The sequence below is a fragment of the Ambystoma mexicanum genome, chromosome 11 (assembly GCF_040938575.1).
Source record: "Ambystoma mexicanum isolate Mex_15411 chromosome 11, UKY_AmexF1_1, whole genome shotgun sequence".
NCBI lineage: Eukaryota > Metazoa > Chordata > Amphibia > Caudata > Ambystomatidae > Ambystoma > Ambystoma mexicanum.
The window spans coordinates 52,383,018-52,410,818 of record NC_090934.1 but is presented as its reverse complement, the minus strand read 5'-3'; the positions used below and the strand labels follow the sequence as shown (position 1 = coordinate 52,410,818).

The window sequence follows — 27,801 nt, the reverse complement described above, 5'->3', positions numbered from 1 at the left end:
AGCCCCCTCCGCGGAGCCCCCGCGAAGCCCCCCGAGTCTCCTGCAGAGCCTGTCTGAACACGTAGTCTCTCCAGGGTTAATTCCATTGTGGAGACAGCGAGTTACCCGCCCCCTCCCCTATCAGTAAACACCTGGCCTATTGGGGCTTATTGCTAAATCAATGGGAGACATTCAAGCGCTGTTGTTTCCAGATAATGATCGAAAGTGCGTGCGCCACTAATCTTGTTAACCTTGAGAACCTCTGCAGCAATGCCAGGCAGCCTCTGCAATACCTTTGCCGATACCCATACTCCGGGTACAGGGGCAAGCACTTACACGCCGTATTTATGTACCTTATCTAAACGAACACTTCATTCTGAAACCCTTCAATATAGAAACACGGGTTGCATTGAGAGGGAGAGAGAGAGGCACGCACTCCACACAGTGAAACCCCAGCATTATATGGAGCAGAGGATGGCGAGGGCCCGGGCAGAGGCAGAGAGGCGGCCCAGTCCAAACCCAAGGATTGCCCCTGAATGAGGATGAGGGAGCCGCCTCTGCAGTGTCCCCCAGGATCAGGGATGGCGAGGAGAAGTTTGACACCCAATGCTAATTGTTTTAATTGCCATGAAATATTGATCAGAACTGTTCCTGCCAATGAACGACAGGCCTGGGATGGGTCCACCATGAATGCCCCTTCTCTGCCCTCCAGGCTTGTAGCGGAAATCAAAGCCGTTTGCTGCTTTCCAACGATTCTGACGGCAAAGCACACGCAATCCCTTCTGTATTCCACACTCCATCGCCTACAAAGGCTGACACTACTCCCTACTCGGGCGCACTAGTCTCCAAGCAGTGCTCTTGATCGAGCCCTTTGTTTTCCTGTAGAACAAGGCCGTGTCTCGCTGCTGCGCATGGCGCCCATCTCCACGCTGCAGAGAAAGCAGCCTGGAGCAAAGTCAAGAAGGGCAGAGCACTGCATGCACATAGAGTTTCATGGACACGCTACCCTTGCCTGGGCCAGTGGTGTAACACAAAATGTGGGGGCCCCCCTGCAAGCCATGCTGAGGGGGCCCCCCCAACTCAGCAACAAATCACTGGTCGTGCCACACTCTGGGCCGCCATAGATAATCACGCTTGTGCAATACCCACGAATGTGCTGCTGAAGGTATATGCTGCACACTGCACTAGCAGAACGATATAAATATGTGTTAATGCACACACCCTCGCTCCAGCCTTGGCCGATTGCTGTAATCACACTTTCACCACTGGCACGTTCCCCTCTCCCCTTAAGCACTCCCTTATGCATCCACTCCTCAAGAAGCTGTCTGCCGATCCTGCCTGCCTGGCAATCTATCGCCCAATCTCCATCACCCCTTTCCTAGGCAAACTGTTGGAAAAGCTGTCCATCTCCCAGCTTACTCTCCACACGGAATCTGTTGGTTGTGCTGCATGACCTTCAGTCTGGCTTCAGAGCTGCCAGAGTCACGGAAACTGCTCTCCTGAACACCTGTGAAGATTTGCTCTCTAACCTTGATTCCAGCATTCCTTCTGTCCTCATCCTCCTTGATATTTCCTCTGCTTTCGACACGGTCAACCACGCCATCCTGATCAATCCTGATCAATCGACTCCATGAGAACATGGGCATCACGGATCAGGCTCTTGAGTGGCTGACCTCCTTCCTCTTGAACAGCCCCTCCCAGGTCCAACTTGGTCCCTTTCTCTCCGTTCCATCCTCTCACCCTGGTTTTTCAACCTCTACTTGGCCCCTTTGGCCAACCTGATTTCTACCTTCGCCTCTAACTTTCAGTGTTATGCGGATGACACTCTGCTTTCCTTCAGGCTCCCCTCAGACTCTTCTCCTCTCTCGCTCATTCCTGACTGTCTATCTGCGATTCAGGATTGGCGTGCCTCTAATGATCTCTGCCTTAAATCAGTAAGATGGAGATCCTTCTCATTTGGACTCCTTCCCCTGCTTTCCCTCTCTCACTCTGGCCGTCCGCCTTGGGTCCTCTTCCTTCGACATTCTGTGAGGCAAACAACCTTGGTGTCATCTTTGACTCCACTCTCTCATTCTCTCCTCACATCTCGGACGTCAAGTCCCACTACCAGCTGCTCCTCCTCAAAGGTACTCTTCCCTTTCTCACTTTACCCCAGAAGCTCACTGTCTCCAGAGCCTTGGTTCTCTCTAGGCTGGACTACTGCAACAACCTCTTTCTCAATTTGACTTCCCCTACTCTCCACCCTCTGCAACTAATCCAGGACAGGACTCAAGCCCAGGGAATCGTATCTCTCCAGCCCTGAAATCTCTGCACTGGCTCCCAGTTGCTGCAAGGATCAAGTTCAAAACCCTTTGCATTGCCCACAAGGCTTTCTGGGCCTGGGGCCCACACTACATCCAACGCTCTCTTCCAAAATATCTTCCTTCTCAAGCCCTTTCCTCTGTTACCTACAACTCTCTAAGGGTTAAACACTTTTCCAGGCAGAGAGTGGGTGGTAGATCTCTCTCCTCTGCAGGCACCTCCCTCTGGAATAGCCTCCCTGCCTCTCTCAAACTTTAGCTGGACCAACTGAAGTTCCGGAAGCAGCTCAAACCTTTCCTTTTCTCTTCTGCTTTCTCTCTCTCCCTCCCCTGCCGACAACATGACTTACCTGTCTGCTGTACCAACTGGTTGCTTGGCTACCCTCAGAGTCTCACTGAGTCCAGACTTTCTTGACAGTCACCCTTGCACTGCCTCTGATCCTACCAAGAACTTAGGGACTGTAACTGTAACCCTACAGTCCCTTGTTCTCCTTGCACTACCCAGAGCCGTGCTGCACTTACTCAGAGCATTGCTGTCCTGTTTTTCCCTCTCCTCTCCCTTGCACTTCCCCCCTCGCTTTCCCCTTGCACTTCTCATTCTTGCACTTGCACGATCTGAATGACAAAAGGCCTAGTAAGATTGTTTGTCTTGTCCTCCCTCTATTTTCCCACCCTTTTCTTGTTGCGCCTAGAAACACTTGTGTACAGGTGCGTTTTAAATGACTTATATCATATCATTTGATCACAGATGCCCAGATAAATATACAAAGCCGCAGTAAGAAGCGGCTAGACTGGCAGCACCCAAATGGCAGTCTAGCCAGGTAATTCACTTAGCAGGACTGCTTTATTAGAAATGCCCAGTTAAAAAAATGTCGTACCAAACTGAGGAATGACTAGACTGGCTACTCCAAAATGCCCCTCTAGCCACTAATACCACATATCATGCCTGATTAGCCTGGACATGGATAGCCTTTATGATTTGTTGCACAAGCCAGCACCTCCCACACATCCCTTCTCCCTCCCAACCCTACCCCAACCTCCAAACTCAGCTTCTGTGCCCAGAATTGCCTCCACGTCCCTCTTCCTTGTCCCAGAGCTTATGGATGAGGCTCTTTGCCTCATAGGTAAGTACTGGGATGAGGAAAAGTGGGACTCGGAGTAATGATGATTACAGGTAGTTAAGTCAGGCATTACCTCCATGTACCTCTACCTCATCCCAGTACTTGTGTATAAGGCACTCTGCCTCTTACACAAGTGATGTCTCATACACACTGGGACGAGGAAGAATAGGGCTAGGAGTAATGAGTAATCAAGGCATTAAACACAAGTATTGGTGCAACATCATTGAGTTGACTGGGATTCAGCACTCCCTCCCCCTTCCCCCTGAAGTTTTGGGCTATGATGACTCAACCTGGTCGACCTTCACAGCAGTTGGCAGACAGAACAGGACACAAATCTTAAATGGCACCTGGGTTTTGCTCTTAACAGGAGCCCAGCCATTACTAACAAAGCATTTTACCGTTAGCACCTGCATTCAAATGCCACATTTTTTAGGCAATTGAAATTGTGATGTGGGTTTAATACTTGCATGCCAGCGGAGTGATTGGAAGGGTAGGAAGGCAGCAGGAGATCACTCATTCTTACAGCAGTCCATAAGTGGGTGCTTTAAAACTTAAAGGAGAGGGTTAACTGCTTGTAACATCGAAGCTGCACTAGAATAGTCTCATTAATATGTGTAAAGAAATGAGATGCCCCAAACAAATAAGTTTGCCCCTCCCTCACCGCCCATGAAGTTAGTGCCTCTCCCAACATTTGCTGGGTTAGCCCCCCGAAATGTAGATTTGTTGATCCCCTGAACGAAAGCACACACACCATTCACCATATACACACACGCGCACCCAGCAATCCATATATTTAAGTGTGTATTCTTTCACCATACAGGGACACCCAGGCAGCTATCCATACATTTAAGTGTGCACCCTTTCACCATAGAGGCACACACTACTAGGCACCCACCCATACATTTAAGTGTGCACCCTTTCACCATATGCTCACACAGGCAGCCACCTATACATTTAAGTGTGCACCCTTTCACCATACACTCACACACACACCAACGTCATGGGGTTGAGGGGAGCCCTAATACTTCCCAAAAACGTAGGCCTCATTACAACTATGCCAGTCTGGAAACACCAGTGCCGGTAAGCTTACTGGCACCGTTGTTTCCGGACTGACATATTACAGTTCTGCGGGCGGTTGCTATCCCGCCCGGCAGGTTAGACCAGACCTGCCAGGCGGAACGACACCCACCCGCAGAGTTTTCATGGAAGCACCGGCACCGTTATTAACGTTGCCGGTGCTTCCGTGGACCCCATTCCCATAGAGTCCAATGGAAATGGGGACTTATCATTTGCCGGCGCCTGACTCCCCGGACTGACGGGCTTGTAATCTCCCTGTGTTCCCAGGAAGTTGGGCACCAGTAAATTATTACAGGTCCCAAAGCAACCTGCCGGTAGCACCGGCACGGTTACCGCCAAACCCGTAATGAGACCCATTGTTTCTTTTTGAAGTCACTCTGACTTCATAAAGAAATGATTTCCGTTAAGGACCGAACCATAACGGCAGTAATTTCTTTGGGAAGGCAGAGTGACTTCTAAAATAAACTATTTCTTTTTTAAGTCATAGGGCTCCCCCTAACCCCATGAAATGGAGGCCTCCAGCCTAGGGTCAGCCATGCCTTGGGGGGGGCGGAGCCCTCAGACTTCAAAAAGAACATTTCTTTTTGTAGTCTCTGCCTTCATAAAGAAATGATTTCTGTTACAGAAATCATGTGTTTATGAATGCAGAGTAAATTGCAAAACAAAACAAAAAATTGCAAAAAAAATATTTTTCTTTTTTTTTTATCCAGGGGGCCCCCCACAGAACATGTGCTGGCGGAGCCCCCCGCACCGCCGGGGCTGCGGGGGCCCCTGTTACGTCAGTGGCCTGGCCCACAAACCCTGAGCTCCACGGAGATGCGCCAACAGATCCGGACACTGACGGCCCATTCTGCGGTGTGCGGCCACCCGCATATCTAGAGCAGGCCTGTGACCCCATAACCAGGCTGGCAAATGCTGAATCTAGGGGCTTGTGGCGCGGAGTAGGGTGGCATCGCGCACGCCATGCTGGAAGTGGGTGCTCAGTACACCGGGCACAGTGGAGAGAGTGCGCAGAGCTCAAGAAGGTGCGCCCCTTCCAAAAAGGACCACAAGCCTAGAGTGATGCCCCGACCTGCACCCCTGCGCTGCGGTGCAGCTTCTGCAGGACCAGCTTTTCTCAGAGGAGTCTCCATGCCCGGAATGAGGGGGTGCACACCAGACAGTGTTCATGCAAATGTCGAACATTCAGGGTACTCGATGCATCCGTGACCTGTCGCCCCCACAAGTGCTGCTGAACAGCTGCCCCTCCACAGAGCTGGCAGCGAGTTCCAGCAAATGTCTGCAACAAACTGGCGTTTTCATTTCCCCAATCCCTCTGCCACAAACATATGTGGCCAGAAAGGTCACCCATGTTCCTCGGATGACAAAACTCCTCCCGATTCAAAAACACACCAGAAACAGGCTTCGACGGAGGAGGAAAGCCAAAACTAGCCTGTGCATGAGGACGTCTGCGCTTCAGAGCTTGCAATGGCTCCTCCATGAACAGGCCATCACTGAACACACGGTCCAAGGTGTGCACAACCATACTGGAGAATGGGCCCCAACTACCGGAAGCCCACTGTGCTGTAGAGTGACGTCACAGGCCCGGGGCAGCACATGCAATGTCACGGGCCTTCTAAGCTTCCTGGAATGGCCTTGTCACAGACGCCACAAAAATCACTCAAGTCTTGGAGACAGTGCAGCGGGGCGCAGGGCCACGCCCTCTGTCGTCCTGCCACGACTCTCCTCCCTAACCCAGCCGTTTCTGCTACCGAACGTTGACCCCTACTCTTCTAATAATGGTGGTTCCCCACAATGCAGGCTATCTAGACTCTGTGCAGGCCCCCTCCCCACCATATCTTACCTTCACAGATGGCGGACTCCAGGCCACAACAGGACCCACGCAGAGCACCAGCCCCACTTGCCAGCACCGGTGCCACGGGACGCCAGGAGAAGCAGAGTGCACCCTGCCATGGGGAGCAGAGAGCAACACAACACCGACCGCAAAAAAAAGTGGTGACAGCACAAAAGGATGCCGAGATAACTACAACACCGGCGTAACTCCATGAGGGCCTTTACACCACTAAACCAAGAGAGATTATATTATGGAGGCCTTCACATCCACCGTCCCAGCACCCACACCAGGGTCCATGTCGGAAAAGGGGCAGGGCTTGCAAGCCCTTTTACTGCCTCCCATAGCAGGCCCACACCACGCCCCTGGAAGCCAGGTAAGTTATCGGATAGGGTAAGTATCTTGGGAGGGGGTGGGGTATGTAAGGAGGTGTGTGTGTGAGTTTGCAAGTGGGTGAGGACAGGAGGTGCTGAAGAAGGCGTTAGAGAAACCAGAGGAGGCGAGAGTGATATGAGTGTGATTGAGAGTGTTTGAGTGTGAGAGCGGAAAGAGTGAGGAGTAGAGGCAGAGTAGGAGCAGCAGAATGTTAGTGGTGGCAGTGGCAGAGGTAGTAGTAGTTTGGAGTGGAGCTAGGCAGAGGTATTAGTGGTGGGAAGTCGAGGTAGTGGGAGCAAAGGGTAATATTGCAAGTGGGGTCGGTAGTAGAGAGCGTTAGTGAGTACAAGAATCAGTACAGCGTTAGCAGGTAGGGCAATAGCCAGGGTTAAGTGCAGAGTACAAATAGTAGGAGCAACAGAATAATAAGAGTGACAGTGAGTTGGAGAAGAGGAGTAATTATCAGCGTAGAGTGAGGCAGAGATTGTAACAGAGGAATAGCAGGAGGCAAGGCAGTGGAGTGGGACGAAGGAGGGAAGACAGGATAACCGAGGTGGAGGGGTGGTTGTAAATACGCGCAAAGTAAGATGAAAGGGTGGAGGTGGGAAGGCGGGGTGAGAGATCGGTGGGATAGTAACGTGGTGGGAGGAGAAAATCTTAAGAACCCAGGGTAGTGAAGGGTCAGGTGTTTGGAATGAGAACAAGTGACACCGGGTGAAATAAGGCACCATTCCCAACTCCCTAGACAACTAAGCGGGGTAGTTCAGGGAAACTAACATCCCTGTTAGGGACGCCAGGGCTAGCGAGGGGGTAAACCAGTGGGAAGCAGAGCGCGGGGGACGGCCCTAGCACCAAACTTCCTAAAAAGCTTGATACACCCTGGAGACCACTCTAAGATTTTACAGCCAGTCTGTCTTATATTTGGCCATACAGACCCTTGGACTTGTTATCAGAGTCAGAGTGGTTATTTGTGGCGGGCACCCCGTCACAACTCCCTTGGGAACTTTCTAACTCCCCCAACCTGACCGAAGGTTAGTGCGGTGCTGGGAGTTCGGATAGTGCTTTGCACTTACTCTGTTGGATTCATGCTATTACGGTCACGCCCACTCATCCCGTCTCTTCTACTCTGACTACCACTCCCTCCAGTTTACACCTCCCACCAGTCCGCCGCCCATCAGATGTTTCACTCCTCCTACTCTTTGCCTGTACACTTTGATATTACTGCTCCTGACACTCCACCACTACTCCCACTGCTACTCAAACACCATCCTTTCACCCTGTATCATTCACTTCCCATTCACTCCTTACACTAACATGTACTCAATTGCCACAGAAACACATACACTCCCACTGCATAAACACTTTCACTCCTAAACAATTACCTCACCCTGCTCCAACAATCTCAATCATAAGTCGCCACTCCTTCCTTCCTCCTGCTTGTCTCTTGGTCATCCTCCAACTCTGACCTCACCTGAAAAACCCACACCACCTGATTCCTGCCCCCCGGCTGCTTTTCCCTAACTAACAAACAAACAAACAAACATAAACATAATCTATGCCCTTCTTCCCTCACCAAGGCGAGTCTTGAAAAGGGGACAAAACACTGCCCACTGAACCCGTAGGGGCTTGCTGGGTAATGACCATGGCGGTGTAGCAAGTTCAATGTCCCAGTTCGTGTTTCGGGGGGCGGTCGTTCCTGTGGGCCTTTTCAGTTTCGTTTGAGGAAAGGTTCTCATGCTGTTCTCTCTCTCTCTGTCCTTGGTGGTCTATGGGACCATTAATTGATAGTGCAAGCTTGCCAGCGGACTCAGCCATGCTCATGATGTGGGTTTCCGCGCTGCTCTGGTGCGCAGCTGCGCCAGCGTTCACTCGCAAACGCGGGCAGGTGCACTGATGCAGTTGGGTTGCTGCCGGGCTGTGGTGGCTCTTCATAGCTTCTCTGCGCTATTCTGAGCATGGGATGCAGATGTTGATTCTCTCCCCTGAACTTCTCGGTTGTTATTCAACATTGCTCTGAGGCTTTCTGAAAGTCAGGAATAAGACTGGCGAGCATTTGAACAGGGAGGCAAGCCTGAGGATAAGGGTGTGCAAACACACAGACTAGCACAAAGGGGGAGATAGGCAGGAATGTGGTCCCTCTCTGCTGCCATTGTCCACATCAGGGTTAGATGTGGCTCTGGACTCCTCCATGGTTGGCCTCCTATCCCCACCTGAGAGGGGTTCTGCACCCCTTTGACAAGGCCAGGTTACAGGGGTTCTCACCGGCCTCCTAATAAATCCAAGTTTACATTAAACTCTCCACAGCCTTCAGGTATATCCTTTCCACCCAAAGGAAACCATACTTTTTGTTCCCAATGCAAAACAAACCCCTGTACCTGCGTAAATGTGGCTCATTAACAAACTCATCATGCGCTGCAGGTAGATGGCAAGCTGCGTTGCAACATTCCCCAATCTGTACATTACTGTTGCATTTTTGATAAAGGTCATATTCATGAGTTGGTTATACTTAGATAATATCCGACAACTTGACTAAGAGAGGTATTTGTCGTGTTCTCTGCTGATATGGATATCTGCAGATGTACTCAGAGGATATTGTGACGAATCTCAGGATGTTTTACTGCTTCTATAGGGGGAGCCCATTCCCATGAGACCAGGGAGCGGAGGCCGCTACCCGATCGTCCCCTGATGGTGGTACTCTGTGGGTGGATCTCATGGGGAGGGAACCTCCCTCTGGGACCAGTGATGACTATTGTGGGAGAATGTGGCATCCGTCTTACACTTACACCACTCCTTCACCCCCACTCTCTCCATCCCTACCCTCCTATCCCATGTACATCTATAAGACTCAAAAAGTAGAAAGAACTGAGAAGAAGAAGAATAGGGAGGAGTTGAAAGACACACTGCCAACAACCACTGAGATGAAGAAGAGGTGCAGAGTAATGATTACCACTCTGTGGAACCAATATGAGCGGTCTAGACAAAAAGGAGCCAGTAGGCAAATCATGCTAATTAAAAGGAAAGAAGGACCGCTAAGGACGTGAGGCGTGGGGAGAAGACTGCTGTCCGGGATGCAGTGGCAGCTCCTGGGAGGACCTTAAACTGTCTGCAACCAGCAGGCAGGAGAGAACGATGGAAAACCGGGGGCCAGGCAAATGCAAGCCCTGCAGCGCTTCCTAACTGAAGCCACTGCAAAGGAAGTTGACCCAGAGAGAGAGAGACGAGACACGAATGGAGCTGCCGTAGCAGTCTGTGAGCAGAGCAACACTTCCATACTGCAGAACTGCCCCAGAGGAAGTTAATCCAGAGAGGGAGAGAGAGAAAGAGAGAGAGAAAGAGAGAGAGAAAGAGAGAGAAAGGGAGAGAGACAGAGACAGAGACAGAGACAGAGAGAGAGAGAGAGAGAGAGAGGAGACCCAAACTGAGCTACCAGAGCAGCCTGTCAGCAGAACTCCCCTTCCATACTGTCAAACGGGATATTAAATTATGCCTCTTATTACAAACGATTTGTACGTATATTGGCCTACGCCAAGTTGCTTAAAAATTGTACGCGAATAACTCTCTGCGGCAAGGTCTTGACCTTAGAAATGGATGTAAGGCGCCATCTTGAATCAAGCCTCCATTTTAGGTTAGAAACCACCATTTTGGGATTTTATACAAAGTCTCCCTGTAATCTAAAATGGCCGTCTCGTGTGTCCTTGTTCTTGCTTTAACCTCTCCAACCTCTGTAGGGGAGTTAATGTCCAACCTGCCCTCAGGCTACATGTTAGGGTCATGTAGACCTTGTCCTTTGTTGACCTCGGGAGCAGGGGATTACTTGAATTAGCAAAGTTAAACTACAAGTATACAAGAACAGTAATGCTATCCGAATATAATATGCGAAACATTGTTTGGTCTGTATTAAAGCAATATATAAAGAGTGTAAATGTTAAATTGAAGAATAATGGAGTGTGTTAGTAAATGTATTGAAAAGTAAACCGCATGCACGAGATATGTAAATTAGGAAAGTGAACCTGGCGCGACCCTAGCCCAGTGCATGATTAACCTGTAAGGGGGCTGGACATCATTTTACAAATTGTATAAATGCGTCGATGTCCAGCTAGGAAATTCCTTCACTGCTCATATTGAACCCTGCTGGTGGTCTCTGTGATGTATTGACGGCCGAATAGCTATTTGTGTACTTTGTTGAATACTGTTCAGTTTTGTAATAAAGATTCTGGGAATCTTTTAAAGCCCGTGTCGGTGTATTTTCCTTTGCTCGGTGTAACAGCGGTAATATTGTATTTTTTCCGATTCCAAAATACTGCGCAGCTGCTGCAGAGGAAGTTAAGCCAGAGTGCGAGACAGCAGGGATCCGAACGGAGCTGCTGGAGCAGTACAGATCCCGAACCAGAGAAAGAAAGGAGCCCCCAAATATCCCATTCATACCGCCGTGGAGCCACCACAGACAGCAAAGAGCCCGAAGCGAGAGAGACTGTGGAACACTGAGCGGAGCGACTGGGAGCTTCCGTTGGTCACGAGGAAACCCAACATTCAACCCAAATGTACTGCAATGCCGGGACGGCACAGGGAGTCCATATATATACTGGACCTGGGAAGAGAGACATTTTTCCCATCAGTTGAAACTGAACTCCGAGAACTTTCAGACCAAGAACTGAGTTTTGTCCAGAGGGAGGGAACCGTTCCCCTGACCACATTTAGTTTAGCATAGAGTATGAGTGACAGAGCTCGCATTCTGACATAGGACTATGAACTTTTGCTTTTGAACATTTTGATAGAGACATTCGTATTTTGTTGAGGCGGGGAAATCCCCCCCTAGAAGTAGGGAGAGATAGGGTTTTCTTTTCATTTGCCCACATTAATAAAAGTCTTTAACAACCACAAAGACCCTTCCGTGTGGGAGTCTTACTTCGGCACCCTTACAAAATGTATTACATGTAAACGGATAGCTGAAGGAAGTGTTTTCTAAGGTAATATGTTGTGTACATTCAAAGAGTTTTGAATAAATGTCAGTTTCATTTCACATAAATGTTTCAGACAGACCTTTATAAGAGACAGTTTTTGTTTTTATCGTAGACAAACATTACCACAGGAAACCATATATGGGATCTTTGCAATCAGTCTTAGTCCTGATGAAGGCTGGAACAGCGAGATTGTGTAACTGATCTGGAGGCCGAAACACTGCCTGTTAACATTTTGTATTATGCAATGTCATGTATATCCATGGTTAAATAGGCCAATGGGGTGTTTACTTTGATACTTTCGATACCCCGAGCTAAAAGGTGTAGATGGGAAATATTTACAGGTGCTTCCCAAAAAGGCTTAATTCAACAATTGAAAAGTTTAGGTTGTTTTATTCCTGAGCAACTAAATGGTATGGAAGGTTGACATATGTTTTGTATTTTTAGAGTTTGATGCATTTTAGAGTTATTTATTTATTGTTAGTCTATTTTGTTGGGAATCATGTGTGATGTACATGTCTAATCATGTGCAATATACGTGTGTTTGTAGAAATGAATCACGTTTTTTTAAACGAATAAATCGATAAAATTGTTTAGTATGCTAATGTCACCAACATGTTTTGGTCTGTTTGAAAATCTGCCCCGATCATTGTTTTGATATTTTTTGATAAACAGGACATCCAACTCCAGTGCATTTAATGCAAATACAAACTGCAGGACCACGAAGTGACCTCTCGGGCCGCAACTCGAAACCGGCATGTTAGTGAACAAACATCGTTTTTAAATTCACTAAACAAATAGAATTGCCCATGAAGCTCCCTGGAGCCCAGAGGGACGGTGTTAATAGTAAGGGCAGGAGGGGAATGTTAAGTGCAGGTTAAAGCGCTGTAGTCTTGGAAAAGGCCGGTACAAGCCATGGCTGGATATGTATCCGCTTCCAGCTTTCGCTAGAGCACTGAACAAAGTCAGGGATCCTACAAATGTGAGACGTGTTTATCAGTCAAGCGCGCGTAAACATTGTATTTCACTTTTAACAACTCTGTAAGGAAGGCTCGAGTAAAGATGGCGGGTCTACTGCAGTGCTTGCATCCTGCCAGTAATCCTTTTTATCAAGGGTCTGAAGCAAAGGGTTTAGAATACTACTGGATGAACGCGCGTCCTAGTCACCGAGAACGTGCACCGAACCCCCCCCCCCACCCCCCATGCATCGCACTGTTCTACTTTCTACAACAGGGAACATAGAACGTTCTTTATGTATGGAGCCCGGCTAGCCTCCACGTTTAACAGCCCACCTCCGATCCCGCAGACAAACTGGCTGACCAAATTAGGCATGTTTATTTCAGAAAGGAAACTTCCAAAGGTCAAGAGGAGATCCTTGTATCTGAACCTGTGAGGAGCACCTCCAACCCCTTCAGGTAAGGAAGCGATTTGTGTCTCTAATCAAAATCCATCGACCATGCAGGCACCATACATATCTCCTGACCTTTATGAACAAGCTGAAGACCCTACTCTTCAACGAATCACTTGTTGGGCACTGACAAGACTACCCCCGCCATGTTCTAAAATCCATGTTCTGATACTCCTTACCTCTCCCCATTATAGGATAGTGCTCATACAAAAGTTCAATGTGTTGGGTAAATCAAAGAGGTGTTCCTATGGCAGAAGCAGGTTTGTGTCAGGTCCAAGATCCCAAACATCATTTAGCATACTTTTGGACAAATTCGGTCTCCTTTAGGGTACTTCTCAGGGTCATTTTCCAAAACGTAAGAAGTACAGGCCATGGAGGCTTCCCTGCATCGAATAGCATCCGTGCTGTGGCTCGCACCGGGCCTGAAAGGGCCGCCGGTCACAAAATAGTAGTGAAATGTTACTGCACAGACAATTATCATATCTTTGCAGGGTCAAAAACACTGAGCAGCCCATGCTACAATGAACCCAGAAATTAGGTGTAGCCTCCTTGTGGACACTGAACCTTGTTCTCTGGGGAGGGGTACAGGGAGGCTGTTTTGTTCCTCGCAGAGTCATACAGCTTGAGAAGACTTAGTCCTCCTGTTGGGAGCATCCTCAAAAGGAGCGGAAGTCGAGTCTGATGAAGGAACGGCACCCTATTAGTGAGATTTGGGGTAAGTAAAGAGGTCCTCTTGTCCTGTCTTCTCTGAAGAGTGCACAAGGTGACACTATGTAGCTGCCTTTACCTTATCAGTAAAACACGTTGGGTCTGATTTGCTCTGCCGGATATCAGAAGAGGCAGGAAAGTAATACATTTGCACGAGCACTCTGATAGTGCATCACCAGGGTTTTCCAATGGAGCAAATCTGGAGATTCCCGTGGTCTCGTTGTGATACTCTTCTGGAAATGGAGATCTGGCAAATCTGGTCCCAGAGCATCTTGAAAATGCTCCGAGAGAAACCTTTGGCAATCTAGCGCAATACAGCCGGTGTGAATCATCGATGCTCTGGGATCTCAAGACCTTTTCCAGGGCATATCTTCCTCAACCAGGGTCTTCAGGTTCCTTGTCATCTCTCTGAGAGACTTCTGGGGGAAAAGGCCCAGAACTGATGCCTGGACGCTGTATGTTCAGACAGACGGCAGACACGACATAAACCTAGCTTGCATTCCAGCAACTCCAGTTACCTTCCAACTATCAAAGCAACCTTCAAAAGGATGTGATGACTCACAGAAAACTGGTTGCAAAATAAACCCAAAAATGAACATAGTAGAGAAAAAATTACAATTCGGTAGATTATTGTTTTTCAAAAAGTCTTAGGAAAGTTTAAATAAATCATCCATTAAAACCAAGAAAAGGGTGTTAATATAGACTCTACAGATAACAGATTACACAATAAGACACCGTTCAGCATCATCACACCCACCCACAGATAAGGAGGCCGATATGCTGAGTTAGAACATGTTTTCAGAGCTTCTGAATACGGTCCTCGCCTCAGACTATGAATATTATTGCCGGCTCGTGGATCTACAGAAGACTGCAGGGTTCCACAAGGGGGGTGGGGGGGGGGGGAAGTGGAAGAAAATGAAAGAAGAAGGGATTTTTACTTACGACGAGGTGGAGAGATTTGTACTCGTTGGAGACACACCGGGCAAAGCTGGGAACCGCCCAGCTGGCCACTCCTTGGGCATTCAGCACACACTGGCGACTGGCAGAGCCTGGAAGAACATTCAAGATAAAGAAGCTTGAAGCACAGCAAGGACATTAACAGTAACACACCTAATCATCCACCATTCTTATGCATAACACAGGTGCAGAGCTGGACTCTCACACTCTGCTATGCACACCGCGGCATGTCTGTGTCTCTCAGTCTAGTGCTAGGGAACTCTAAAGGCCAGCCAGACTCCACTGGTCCAACACACTGACTATAGACTCAGTGCAATCCGAAGGTCCCTCTGCCCTCACAAGACCATCACAAGTCTATCACTCACTTACTATGAGGAAAACCTCAGAAACCCCTCTTGCTCAAGTCTACCAGACTCACCCTAGGACTAGATGAATGCAGGCGTCTCTTCTTCCACAAGTCTACCACTGACACGTCACTATTAGGGAAACCGCAGAACCTGATCCTGCAAGTCTACCACTCTGACTGTAGTCCTGGTGGAATGCATAAGCCTCCTTTCCCTCACAAGTCCATCACTCACTTACTATGAGGAAAACCTCAGAAACCCCTCTTGCTCAAGTCTACCAGACTCACCCTAGGACTAGATGAATGCAGGCGTCTCTTCTTCCACAAGTCTACCACTGACACGTCACTATTAGGGAAACCGCAGAACCTGATCCTGCACAAGTCTACCACTCTGACTGTAGTCCTGGTGGAATGCATAAGCCTCCTTTCCCTCACAAGTCTATCACTCACTTACTATGAGGAAAACCTCAGAAACCCCTCTTGCTCAAGTCTACCAGACTCACCCTAGGACTAGATGAATGCAGGCGTCTCTTCTTCCACAAGTCTACCACTGACACGTCACTATTAGGGAAACCGCAGAACCTGATCCTGCAAGTCTACCACTCTGACTGTAGTCCTGGTGGAATGCATAAGCCTCCTTTCCCTCACAAGTCCATCACTCACTTACTATGAGGAAAACCTCAGAAACCCCTCTTGCTCAAGTCTACCAGACTCACCCTAGGACTAGATGAATGCAGGCGTCTCTTCTTCCACAAGTCTACCACTGACACGTCACTATTAGGGAAACCGCAGAACCTGATCCTGCAAGTCTACCACTCTGACTGTAGTCCTGGTGGAATGCATAAGCCTCCTTTCCCTCACAAGTCCATCACTCACTTACTATGAGGAAAACCTCAGAAACCCCTCTTGCTCAAGTCTACCAGACTCACCCTAGGACTAGATGAATGCAGGCGTCTCTTCTTCCACAAGTCTACCACTGACACGTCACTATTAGGGAAACCGCAGAACCTGATCCTGCACAAGTCTACCACTCTGACTGTAGTCCTGGTGGAATGCATAAGCCTCCTTTCCCTCACAAGTCTATCACTCACTTACTATGAGGAAAACCTCAGAAACCCCTCTTGCTCAAGTCTACCAGACTCACCCTAGGACTAGATGAATGCAGGCGTCTCTTCTTCCACAAGTCTACCACTGACACGTCACTATTAGGGAAACCACAGAACCTGGTCCTGCACAAGTCTACCACTGACTGGAATCCATAAGCCTACCTCAATGAGGAAACATTTTGGATTCAGTGCAGGGAAATCAAAGGACAGAGAGAAGAAAAACAGAAATCTGTACATTTGTGGAAGGAGGACCCACTGACCAGTGGCATTTGGCGGGCACTTGTTGTACACGATGTCCCCGGCTGCCGTTTTCTTCCACGTAATCGACATCACATATTCATCTTTGCACATCTCATGAAAAGCTGCAAAGCAACAAAGGAGAAAGTGAGAACCTGAAACTGGGTGCTCAGGGGAGGTGTGAATCTCATTAAGGGAAGTACAAAGAATATTGGCGCACAAGCAGTCATTCCACAGAAAGCCATAGTGAGGGACGGTGAGGAGGCGAGGAATTCACCGGGAGAATAGAAATGCCAAAAGAAGTCCGTGCACTCCATCTGAGCTCACACAGCACTAAGTAGCTAGCCACACATAGAGGCATGTCCCCGAAGCAACCCTGCGTCACCTGTGAGTAGCGTGTGACACGCAGAAGACTTCATTTTGCCAGTAGCGAGACACATTTATAAATGATTCAAAATCACAAATGACCACAAAAACAAAAACAAAATCCCACAACTATTTCTCTAAAAACAGACAAAACCTAATAGAAGAAAAACAGAAATTGTTCTTAACACCTGTTATATCCCCATTGAGATTGCATCAAATGTCTGCAAAAAGAATGGAAAAAGCCTTTCCAACCTTTCGTCCACATCCGCCCTATTCCAATGAGGGTGCAGTTCCCTCAAAGAGTGGCAGCCACATGTGGAAACACCTCATCGGAGAATGTCAGGTGGATTCCAGTGCCGTGAGGGAGCTCCCAGTACCAGAGTGCATGGATCGGTTATCTGGCCACCAGGCACCGGCGGTGAGTGCCTGCTTTTCCGGTGCAAAGCAGGAGTTTGGCGCAGTCAATTGACACTAACAGCACAAAGATGGCTGCCATGTTTCCAATGGAGGCCGCCATTGCCGATTCCCGGTTCCTAGGCCTTTCACTACAGTGAGCTCTTACTCTGCAATCCACTTATGGAGTGTGCAGACAAGGATTAGAACCCAGGTCCTTCACCCAGATTCAAAGGGTCCATCAAGCGGAGACCCTTACTGGGTAATGGAAAGGAGCCATGACTGCTCTAAGACTCTTCCACATAGCAGTGATCCGTCTAGACAAAGGCTGGAGAAGGATTAGTGTATCAGCACAAGCATGCAAGGCAAGGGTGCGGACACCAAGGATTCCAAGCAAGTCGCTGAGTACATTCAGCGATTCAAGGTTGATCAATGCAGTGCACTCATATAGCGGCACCCAATGTTGCCATGGTGGCAACATTCCAAAATTCACCACCACTAACCAACCCCGGTGCCAGAGTGCTAAGCTTGACCATAAGAAGGAAGGTGCGGTTTGGCAAGGGAGTGGGTGTTGCCACAGGCCACATGATGCTGGGCCTGGGGTCTGGAGGATACTCTGGCTACCCCCACCATGCCACCGAAATGAGGCATCCCAGGGAAACTGTTCATTGTGGGTTATTTGGACTGCTAGAAAGACATGGAAGTAAAGATAACTCGAGACACACGCAAAATCCTCATGGGACCACCCACAAGGCAGACCAGCCCTATATGGCTGATTAGGGCAAGAACATTTGGAGCACCCCTGTGCCACACATACAAAGAGGGAGCAAGAGCAGGAAAGCTCAGACTGCGCTGCATGAAGAATCGCTAACTGCTAACAAACAGCAGTAGTGCGGGGGACGTGGCAGAGTGCTAGGTAGGGATCTACTGATTCACAGCAAATCTCTCCGGTATAGCATATGACTCAGAACCCAACATGAGGACACCCTTTAAAAAGCATTGGTCCGTGGATACAGAATGGGCAGGGTTAAGGTGGGGCAAGCAGGGAGAGAACCACCCAAGTCCAGGGAACCAGCAGTTGAAATCAATAGGGAACAAACTCCTCAATGGGCGATCCAAAAGACTTATAAAAGGGGGAAAAGAAGAGAGAGGTGTGTGGATGTTTGAAGAAGTAAGCAGGGTTGGGAGATGGCTGAAGGAGTGATTTGAAGAGATAGCAGAGAAGTTGTTAGGAGAGAGAACAGAAAACGAGTAGAACAAGGGAGGTGAAGCACACAAAGAGGAGAGAAGATATTAGAAGGTGTGAGAGAAGGAACGGGAGATGAGTGGAGGAGCAGACAGAGGAGGAGATGGAATGCTAAGAGTATGAGGAGGAGAAGGAAATCAGAGATGGGAGGTAGAGAACCAGGGACAGGAAGAGGTGATGTGTGTCAAGAAGGAGGAAGAGGAGGTGGCATAGAGATGGAGAAGTAGAAGCAGAAGAGAAGAGGAGGAACACTGGAGATTGGAAGGAGGAGGGTGAGAACACAAGACGGGATGTAGGCATCCCACTCCACGGAATACAGAGGATGCTCAGTTAGATGGAAACCCTTACAGGAAAACGGGCCACCCTGGGAAGGTGGAGGCACAAGCGCACGCCAGAGGCAGCGTTGAGGAGGTACAGGTGAAGCCAGCGGTCAGAAGGAGGGTACATAAGGGATTAGAAGGAGGTCCGCTAGGGAAAAGGATCTGCTAGGGCGTCTCATAGGAGGAGATAGGGTAGAGAATCGGATCCCAGGCAAATCGGGGTGGTGAGGAGATTATGCAAGAACACAGGAAAGTGTCTCAGCTTGTTCTCTGTCCGCCCAACGCATCTGGCATAAAGCACGATACTAACTCCAGGCCCAGTGCTAGACCAACCACCAAATACCACTCAAGACGCGAGACTGAGGTAGGAGGACTCCATTTATACACAAGCTAGCTGGAAGGAACTTCAAGGGAGAGAGACCCTAGACCCTACAGAATGTGAGTGACAGGGGACACAGTGAAACATGAAACTTAAAGTCAAGGTTAGTCTCAGTGAACCGGCCTAGTTACTTGCCAGCATTTGGTCTAAAACGAGAAGGTATTGAAAGCGCCTTTAATCTGCGATTATTAAGAGTATTCAGAGACAGAGGGATTTATTTTTGGGCTTTGGCTTCTCATTCAGTCCTAGACACTGCTACGCTATGCCATTTTGGTGGGGGGGTTGGTGGGGGCACTAAACATCGCTTAGAGAACCAGAGCTTTTTTATTTGTGAATCTGTGAGTTCCTGTTGATATGAAGACCTATGTCTGGTCTTTCTTGATCGCAGTGGCACCCCCCAAACATGAAGAGGTATTGCACCTTGCATTTAGAGGTGTAAAAAAAAGATCTTGCACAATCTGCCATACTAAAGGGTCTTCCTAGTGGGTGCGCAATCTTGAACAGTCACATGCTCCGGTATGTGCATGGTGTTTGCAAGTATGGACAATCCGCAGCCGCGGTGTCGCACACAGATGAGAACGCCCTGACTTCCACGAAACAGGACAAACAAACTGTGTTCTCTTTGTATCCTCTAAAACCAGAATGGCACAGTGGAAGTTTACCAAAGGACCTCAGTGAGGCAGTTTCCATACACAGGCTGGAAGGGAGGAGGGTACGTCCCCAGCAGGACAACCGCTAACAAAGGTCACCTTAGGGTTGTGGCGACTTTGCTGGGGAACTAGGATCCATCCTTTATTACTTGCAATGATTTACAACCAAATGAACTTCATGATTAAAGCTGGTGAAACAAATTGCACTTCAGCAGAATTGTAATCAGGGTAGTGCAATACCCTTATTTAAATTCAAATACTTCAGAGGGAACACAATTACTTTAAAAGTGCCTCAATTGGCTTGAGTTTGTTTAAGGATTTTATAAAGGGTGCACGTGTCCCCCTCTGCTACAGCCTAGGGCTTATGGCAAACTAGACCGCCAGCCCACATTAAGAAACTGGAAAAGAGGAGAGGTAGGTTTGATGGCCAAGGGGAGAGGGCAAAGAAACACTAGTGATGGTAAGAAGAGGTTATGGGGGTTCCCTGTTTGGGAAACACATATTTGGTAGCAAGAATATTGCAGAAAAGAGGATGCTGAGCAAACACAGGTGCCACTTGGGGCTGGACTGCACCATTTGGGAACTAGGTGAAAAGCAGGAGGCATGTGGTTGGTCCCCTTCTATAAATGCACAGAAAAGCTAAACACGTATGGAGAGGACTGCAATGAAGAGGGGATGCAATAGGAGGCCTGAAAGACACTGTAAATCCAGCAAGTACATGGCAAGCAAGAAACCATTCCTTGGCAGGGAGATACGGCACCCGCCAAGGTCTTTGCAGGGCAATTCCCATGAAGGCATTTCAGACTGGTGACACACTGTTTGGCATTAAATGGGGTACTCCAGAACGGTCACTGGTGGCTGAGATAAGTCCCCAGCAATGAAAGCTCAATAAACCGAACTTTAGTGAAACCCCTGACTCTAGTGCTGTGAAGGGTCAGAAGGAGGACGCGGACACAGTGTTGACATTTCCATTTGGATGTCTATTAAATTATAAGAAAAGGCCTAACTTTCCCTTTTGGTATCTGGTGTTCCCTGGCTACATAAATAACTACGGTGCTCGTCCGTCTTCAGGACGTCACAAAACACACAGAAAAAGGCCGGCTTTCCAAAAACGAATCCTACCCGAGCCTACCACCATTCCAACAAAAATACGATCAGGAGAATGTCTCCCTTCTCCGGGTGGTCTTTCCTCTGAAGACTTTCTCCTTGGCTACAAACTTCTTATCAATGGGTTAATTTCAAAGAGTCTCTTGTCACCATCTGTATAGGTTCTTGTAACTCTTTCAAAGGTTCTGTGAGGTTTCCCGCCTCTTTACAGATTGTTTTCCAGGACTGCCTCTTATCTGTTCCTCTTCAATTAAGTACCTTTGGTAGCATTTACTTCCTTCGCTGGGGTGTGATTTCTTGATACTTAAAGTTCCCCCTCTTCTCGGGCGGATTGTTTGGCTTATCTATACTCTAGTGGGCCTCTCTTACACTTCCTTAATAGTGTTCTCCATTTGGTTTACAGTCTCTGTCTCTTAACATATATAGTACTCTCCCCTCTTCCCAGGGTATTTGTAGGTCAGTCTTACTGATATCTGTTCCTGCTTTTATCGTGATTCGCTCTTTCTAATTATTATAGCTCCACTTCCTTGACTTCAACGGTACAGTCTCTCCAGTTCTACTGAGACGAGTTGATGCTATTTAATAATGATCCCCCGGCGACCTCTCGCTTCTCCCATTCTGCCTGTTACCCTGGATTATGTTGGGGAATGTCTTCAGGGCCTCTCTTCGCTTGGGGTCTGTTCGGTTGCTTGTTTTCTCAACGTCCTTTTCTTCTCCGGTGTCCCACTCCCTGTGCTCTCTCTCTCCATGCTGGTAACGCTGTCGGTATCTGGATGGTTTGCTGCTTTCGCAGCGTAGTGGTTTCGGCATTTTTCATTGTGCGCCCTCTCCACCAGGAAGTCGTTACAGTCACACTTCCACTGCCTCTTCCTCTGTTCGTCCCTGTTTGTGGACACTGTGCGTCCGGTGCTTTGCTCTACCTTTGAGAGTAGTTTCTAAACTCGCAGGTTGCACGGCTCTCAGCAACCCCTCCCCTCTCAGGTGTTACGCTGCCAGGGGGCCTCTCCTGCTTGTGTATGCGTGTCTCTGCCTCAACTCGCTACGCCGTGTCCTCCTCTCCGAGTCTGCATGTCCCAGTTAAATGTAGATTCCCGTTTAAAGGCATACATCCTCTTTCTTGTTGGTAACAATATATTTTAGATTTCTCTTCAACCACGTTCTGGATTGTACACAGTTCTGTGTGTCATATATGCCCATGTATGCCACCATGGGGTATGACTTAGAGTCCTTGTCCCCAAAGGGGGAGTCTCTCTCAGTGAGGTCCTACCACCCTTACCTCGACCCCGAAGGAGGGTGTTCCAGAACCGGCTCACCTTCCTATTCTCACATGGGGGGGCTCCCCTTTGGGGAGAAGGGATGAATTCCCTCGATTCACCATAGTGCTCACCCATCGTATGCTACAGGGGCAGTGGGACCAGCAACTGGTGGATGTGTTGCAAGGGAACATCTGTAACCTGAGGCGTTGTTACCCGTCAGGTATTCAGGGTGCGCCAGTCTAGAGCTTTAGGTCTTGAACAGGGACCTGCAACATTTAGCTCCCCTTATGTTTAGGGGTACAACTCCCAACAGGCCTAGCCAGCATAGTTAATGGTGGGGGATTATGGATGTCGTAGTCCAAAACATCCAGAGAACTGCAATTGCAGACCCTTGGTCTAGAAGATCATATGCCCATTAGAGGCTGGTTTGCGCATACAGCAACCATTAATCATTGCACAATAAAGGAAGACCTTCCCTCAACATTCTGGGAGGCATAACCACACCCCTACTATGACAGAGAAGGAGCCAAGCTGCAGACATCTTGATAGGTCACTGTGTCATAATGTTTCACTCGTGCTCCAATACTGCTTCCAGTAGGTCAAGCAAATGTTGGGTTCTTATTAGCAAGTACAGCATGGCAATACCAAGGAAATGTAAATAGAAAGGAGTGCACATGATGGACAGGGAGAAAGGGAAATTATTGATTTCATTTAATTTGTATAATGCGCTAAATCGCCCATGGGCCTTGAAGCGCACAGAAAAACAAACGAGACGCACAAAAACACAAACGGGACGGACAAACAAGAAAGAAGAAAGTAAAATTATTTACAGGGAGCTCATACCAGGCTATGGGAGCCTGAACGTCAAACATGGTGCCACGGAACCCAGTGATTATGATTCTAGGTTTTGCAAGATTAGAAGGGTCATAGGAATGCAGTGAACGACCCACTCTACAAGCGGATAGCCGATCGGACAGATACTGGGGCGCATCGGAATTGCGACATTTACAAGTCAGAGAAAGAATTTTGTGCGTAATACGCTGGTAGCCAGTGAAGTTTCTGTCTGGCCACCAAGACGTGATTTTTACAAGAAAGACCGAATATGGCTCTAAAGCCGTTGTTTCGTGTAATTTGCAGCAGAGGCACATTTGCATTTGCATTACCAGCCAACAGACTATTACCGTAATCGAGGCGTGAATTAACCAATGCGGTAGCGAGCAGAGACCGATTTTGTATGGAGAGATATGGTTGAATGTGATTAAGACGTTTAGTCACATACATGTGGCTTTGACCTGAGCAACCTGTGATTTCATGGTAAGTTCTGCATCAATTGTGATGCCAACGGTCTTAACTGTTCTGGCTACTTTTATTGTATTATCGGCTATGATAAAACTATGATATCATAGTCGGAGCCCAATTTTTGAATTTTATTCTTGGAAGCAAAAATCAAAAGGTTTATTTTGGCATTGAGGCCAAGTGATTGAGTAGCCATTCAATGGTTTGAATAGATGCTGTTAATGGTTTTGGTGTCGCTAAAATTATATCATGATAGTTCAATTATCACCTGAGTGTCATCAGCATAATTAATAAACTGGACAGCCAGGTCTTGAAGGAGGACAAGAAGGGGGATGGTATACACATTAAATGATGTGGGTGATAAACAGGAACCCTGCGGTACGGCACATGTAACAAGTGCAGGGATGGAGCTAACAGTATCCACTGCTACTTGTGCAAATATGGGACTGAGAAAGGATGTAATCCATTACGAGGTCAGCAGGGAACAGTGTGCCTGATCAACCAGTCTAGTAGGCACTCCAGAGTGATCCGTCAAGTCAAATGCAGCGGACAAGTCAAGTAACATCAGGAGTGCTGGCTTCCCCTATCGACAATGCCCGCAACGTTTGATTTGAGATCGAATACTGCCGTCTCCTGAAAGAGGTCATGGACAAACACAACTATTGCCACTAGAATCTAGATTACAGGATGTCGGGGACAAGGGGCAATATAGTAAAGGAAGGAGTAGTGATCATACAGAGGTAATGTCAACAGAAGCTAGCTTACAGGAAATAAAGGAACAGGGGAACATCTAGTAATGAAAGGGGTAATGAGCATACACAGGTGATTGCAACAGAAGCTAGCTTAGAGGATGTAGAGAGAAACAGGGGGGTATACAGTAAAGGCATACACAGGCAATGCCAACAGAAGATAGCTTGCAGGATGTAGAGAGAAACACGGGGGAATACAGTAAAGGAAGGGGCAATGGGCATACACGGGCAATGCTAACAGAAGATAGATTGCAGGATGTAGAGAGACACAAGGGAAATATAGTAAAGGAAGGGGTAATGGGCATACACAGGCAATGCCAGCAGAAGATATCTTGCAGGATGCAGAGAGAAACAAGGGAAATATAGTAAAGGAAGGGGTAATGGCCATACACAGGCAATGCCAACAGAAGATAGCTTGCAGGATGCAGAGAGAAACAAGGGAAATATAGTAAAGGAAGGGGTAATGGCCATACACAGGCAATGCCAACAGAAGATAGCTTGCAGGATGTAGAGAGAAACAAGGGAAATATAGTAAAGGAAGGGGTAATGGCCATACACAGGCAATGCCAACAGAAGATAGCTTGCAGGATGTAGAGAGAAACAAGGGGGAATATAGTAAAGGCAAGGGTAATGGGCATACACAGGTAATGTTAACAGAAGCTAGCTTACAGGATGTAGAGAGAAACAAGGGAAAATATAGTAAAGGAAGGGGTTATCAACTTTCTGAAAAATCTCAAACCCTCCCCTTGTAAAGGCGATATATGCTCGCCCAAGCTCATCAAAGACTGCGCAGACTGCTTTGTGCTGCTCTTTACGGCCTTCATCAATGCGTCCTTTAAATCAGGCATTATCCCAGCTAGCCTCAAAGAGGCCTGGGTCCGCCCCTCCTAAAAAACCTACCCTCGACCGCCTTCAACCCAACAACTACTGACCGATAACTACAGTTCCATTCCTCCTGAAATTATTGGACAAAGCTGCACACTGCCAAATCCAACACTTTCTGGAAACCCACTCCATCCTAGGGACTAGGCAATCAGACTTCCGGAAAGGACATGGCACCGAAACAGCCCTGGTGGATCTAAAGAGTCAGATCACCCAAATCATGGATAAGGGCAAGCCAGCCCTATTGCTCCTCCTAGATCTATCAGCCGCATTTGATCTGGTTGATCACAAGACCTTCACCTCACACCTCACACCTCACACACTCAGCCAATTTCTCTAAAGAATCAGCTCTCTGGATCACCTGCTTCCTTGAGGGAAGAGCCATGAAAGTCTTTTCAGACACTGCTAACGCCACACCCACTACAATCCATTGCGAGGTCCCTCAAGGATCCTGCACTGCACACACACTTTACAACTTGTTTACTAAGCTTCTCTTTGACAAACTCGACTCACATGGTATCACGTACATGAACTATGCGGACGACACACAAGTACTTCTACCTCTCTCAGGGTCATACCACAAACACGCCAACGCACTCCACACAATCTTCTCCATCATCCAGTCTTGGGTGGCAGTTAATGGCCTCTGCCTTAATGGATACAAGACTGAGATTATGATACTAGGTCAACAGAGCACCCTAGACAAACTGGACAAACTGTACGCCAACTTCTCCACTGACAACTCCATCATCCCCGTATCCACAGCTGTCAAGACACTAGGAGTATACCTAGACTCCTCACTATCAATGACCAGACAAGTCAGCGCAATCACTTCCTCATCTGCGCAGACCACCAAACTAATAAACGCCATCAAGCCATACCTCTCAAAACTTAACTGCCTTTCAATAGCCAGAGCAACCATTGGAGCCAAACTGCACTATTGCAATGCCCTCCTAGCAGGCACATCGGCAAAAAACCTTAACAGACTACAAGTCACACAGAACAATGCTCTCCGGGCCGCTCTTAGCATCCCAAGAAGAGAGCATATCACCCATGCCAGGCAATCAGCCCAATGGCTCCTGGTCAAAGAGCGGATCACACTCAAAATCCTCACCCTCACTCACAAATGCCTCTCTTTCCGCCCGTCCTACCTATCAGAGACCATCTCCAAACCCTCCTCCTCACGTCCCACCAGGACGCAATACACCAACTTACTCCATATCTCACGCATCAAAAAAAGCCAAAGCCGGTGGCCTAAGCTTCCCCAACATTGCTGCCAAGTCCTGCAACGCTCTACCTGCAGACATTAGAGCGGAGAACTCACTCCTGATTTTTCGTAGGAACCTTAAGACCTCCTTCCTTGCACAATAATATGTGACACTCGCTAACCTATATAAATATACTGCACTGTAAATTTGTACAAATGTCATACCTGCTCCTGTAAATTATGTATTACTTGTGTATATGCAACGAAGATATGTCTGTAACAAGCACCACGATGCCCCCAGGCTGACGTGCGCTCTACAAATCTGAATAAATAAATAATGAGCATATGCTTAAAGGATGTAAAGGAACAAGGGAAAATATAGTAAAGAAAGGGGTAATGAGCATATGCTTAAAGGATGTAAAGGAACAAGGGGGCATATAGTAAAGGAAGGGGTAATGGGCATACACCGGTAATGCCAACAGCAGCTAGCTTACAGGATGTAGAGGGAAACAAGGGGAAAAATAGTAAAGGCAAGGGTAATGGGCATACACAAGTAATGTTAACAGAAGCTAGTTTACAGGATGTAAAGGAACAAGGGAAAATATAGTAAAGGAAGGGGTAATGAGCATATGCTTAAAGGATGTAAAGAAACAAGGGAAAATATAGTAAAGGAAGGGGTAATGGGCATACACAGGTAATGCCAACAGAAGCCAGCTTACAGGACAGAGAGAGAAACAAGGGGAAATATAGTAAAGGAAGGGGTAATGGGAATACACAGGGAATACCAACAGAAGCCAGCTTACAGGATGTAGAGAGAAACAAGGGGAAATATAGTAAAGGAAGGGGTAATGGGCATACACAGGCAATGCCAACAGAAGCTAGTTTACAGGATGTAGAGGGAAACAAGGAAATATAGTAAAGGAAGGGGTAATGGGCATACACAGGCAATGCCAACAGAAGCTAGCTTACAGGAAGAGAAGGGACATTATGGGAATGGAAGAGGTAGATGACAATGTGGGCGACTGCAAAAGGTAAGTGGGAATAGGTGGGAAGAGGTGGTGAAAGTGGAAGCCAATATGAACGCGTGTGCATGGATGGAAACACCGGGCTGCGGAAGCAGGGCACAATACACCTGACCAGGGAAAAGCAAGGCACAATACACCTGAACAGGGAAAAGCAGGGCACAATACACATGAATGGGGAAAAGCAGGGCACAATACACCGCAACGGCGAAAAGCAGGGCATAATACACCTGAACGGGGAACAGCAGGGCAAAATACACCTGAATGGGGAAAAGCAAGGCACAATACACCTGAATGGGGAAAAGCAGGGCACAATACACCTGAACAGGGAAAAGCAGGGCACAATACACCTGAACGAGGAAAAGCAGGGCACAATACACATGAACGGGGAAAGCAGGGAACAATACACCTGAACAGGGAAAAGCAGGGCATAATACAACTGAACAGGAAAAAGCAGGGCGTAATACACCTGAACGAGGAAAAGCAGGGCACAATACACATGAACGGGGAAAAGCAGGGCACAATACA

The 27,801-nt window shown here is 48.0% G+C and overlaps 1 protein-coding gene across 12 annotated transcripts in view; it reads right to left on the bottom strand.

Annotated features, from left to right (window-relative positions):
* The window catches only part of ADGRB2 (adhesion G protein-coupled receptor B2), a 1,170,899-nt gene that overhangs the window by 481,076 nt on the left and 662,022 nt on the right, over positions 1 to 27,801 (bottom strand). For all 12 annotated transcript variants that reach the window (XM_069622503.1, XM_069622504.1, XM_069622505.1 and 9 more), the window contains 2 exons: positions 16,424 to 16,525; positions 14,700 to 14,806 (listed from right to left, as the gene is read on the bottom strand). In XM_069622503.1, the coding sequence (XP_069478604.1) occupies positions 14,700 to 14,806; positions 16,424 to 16,525 (209 nt within the window). The remainder of the gene's footprint in view (positions 1 to 14,699; positions 14,807 to 16,423; positions 16,526 to 27,801) is intronic.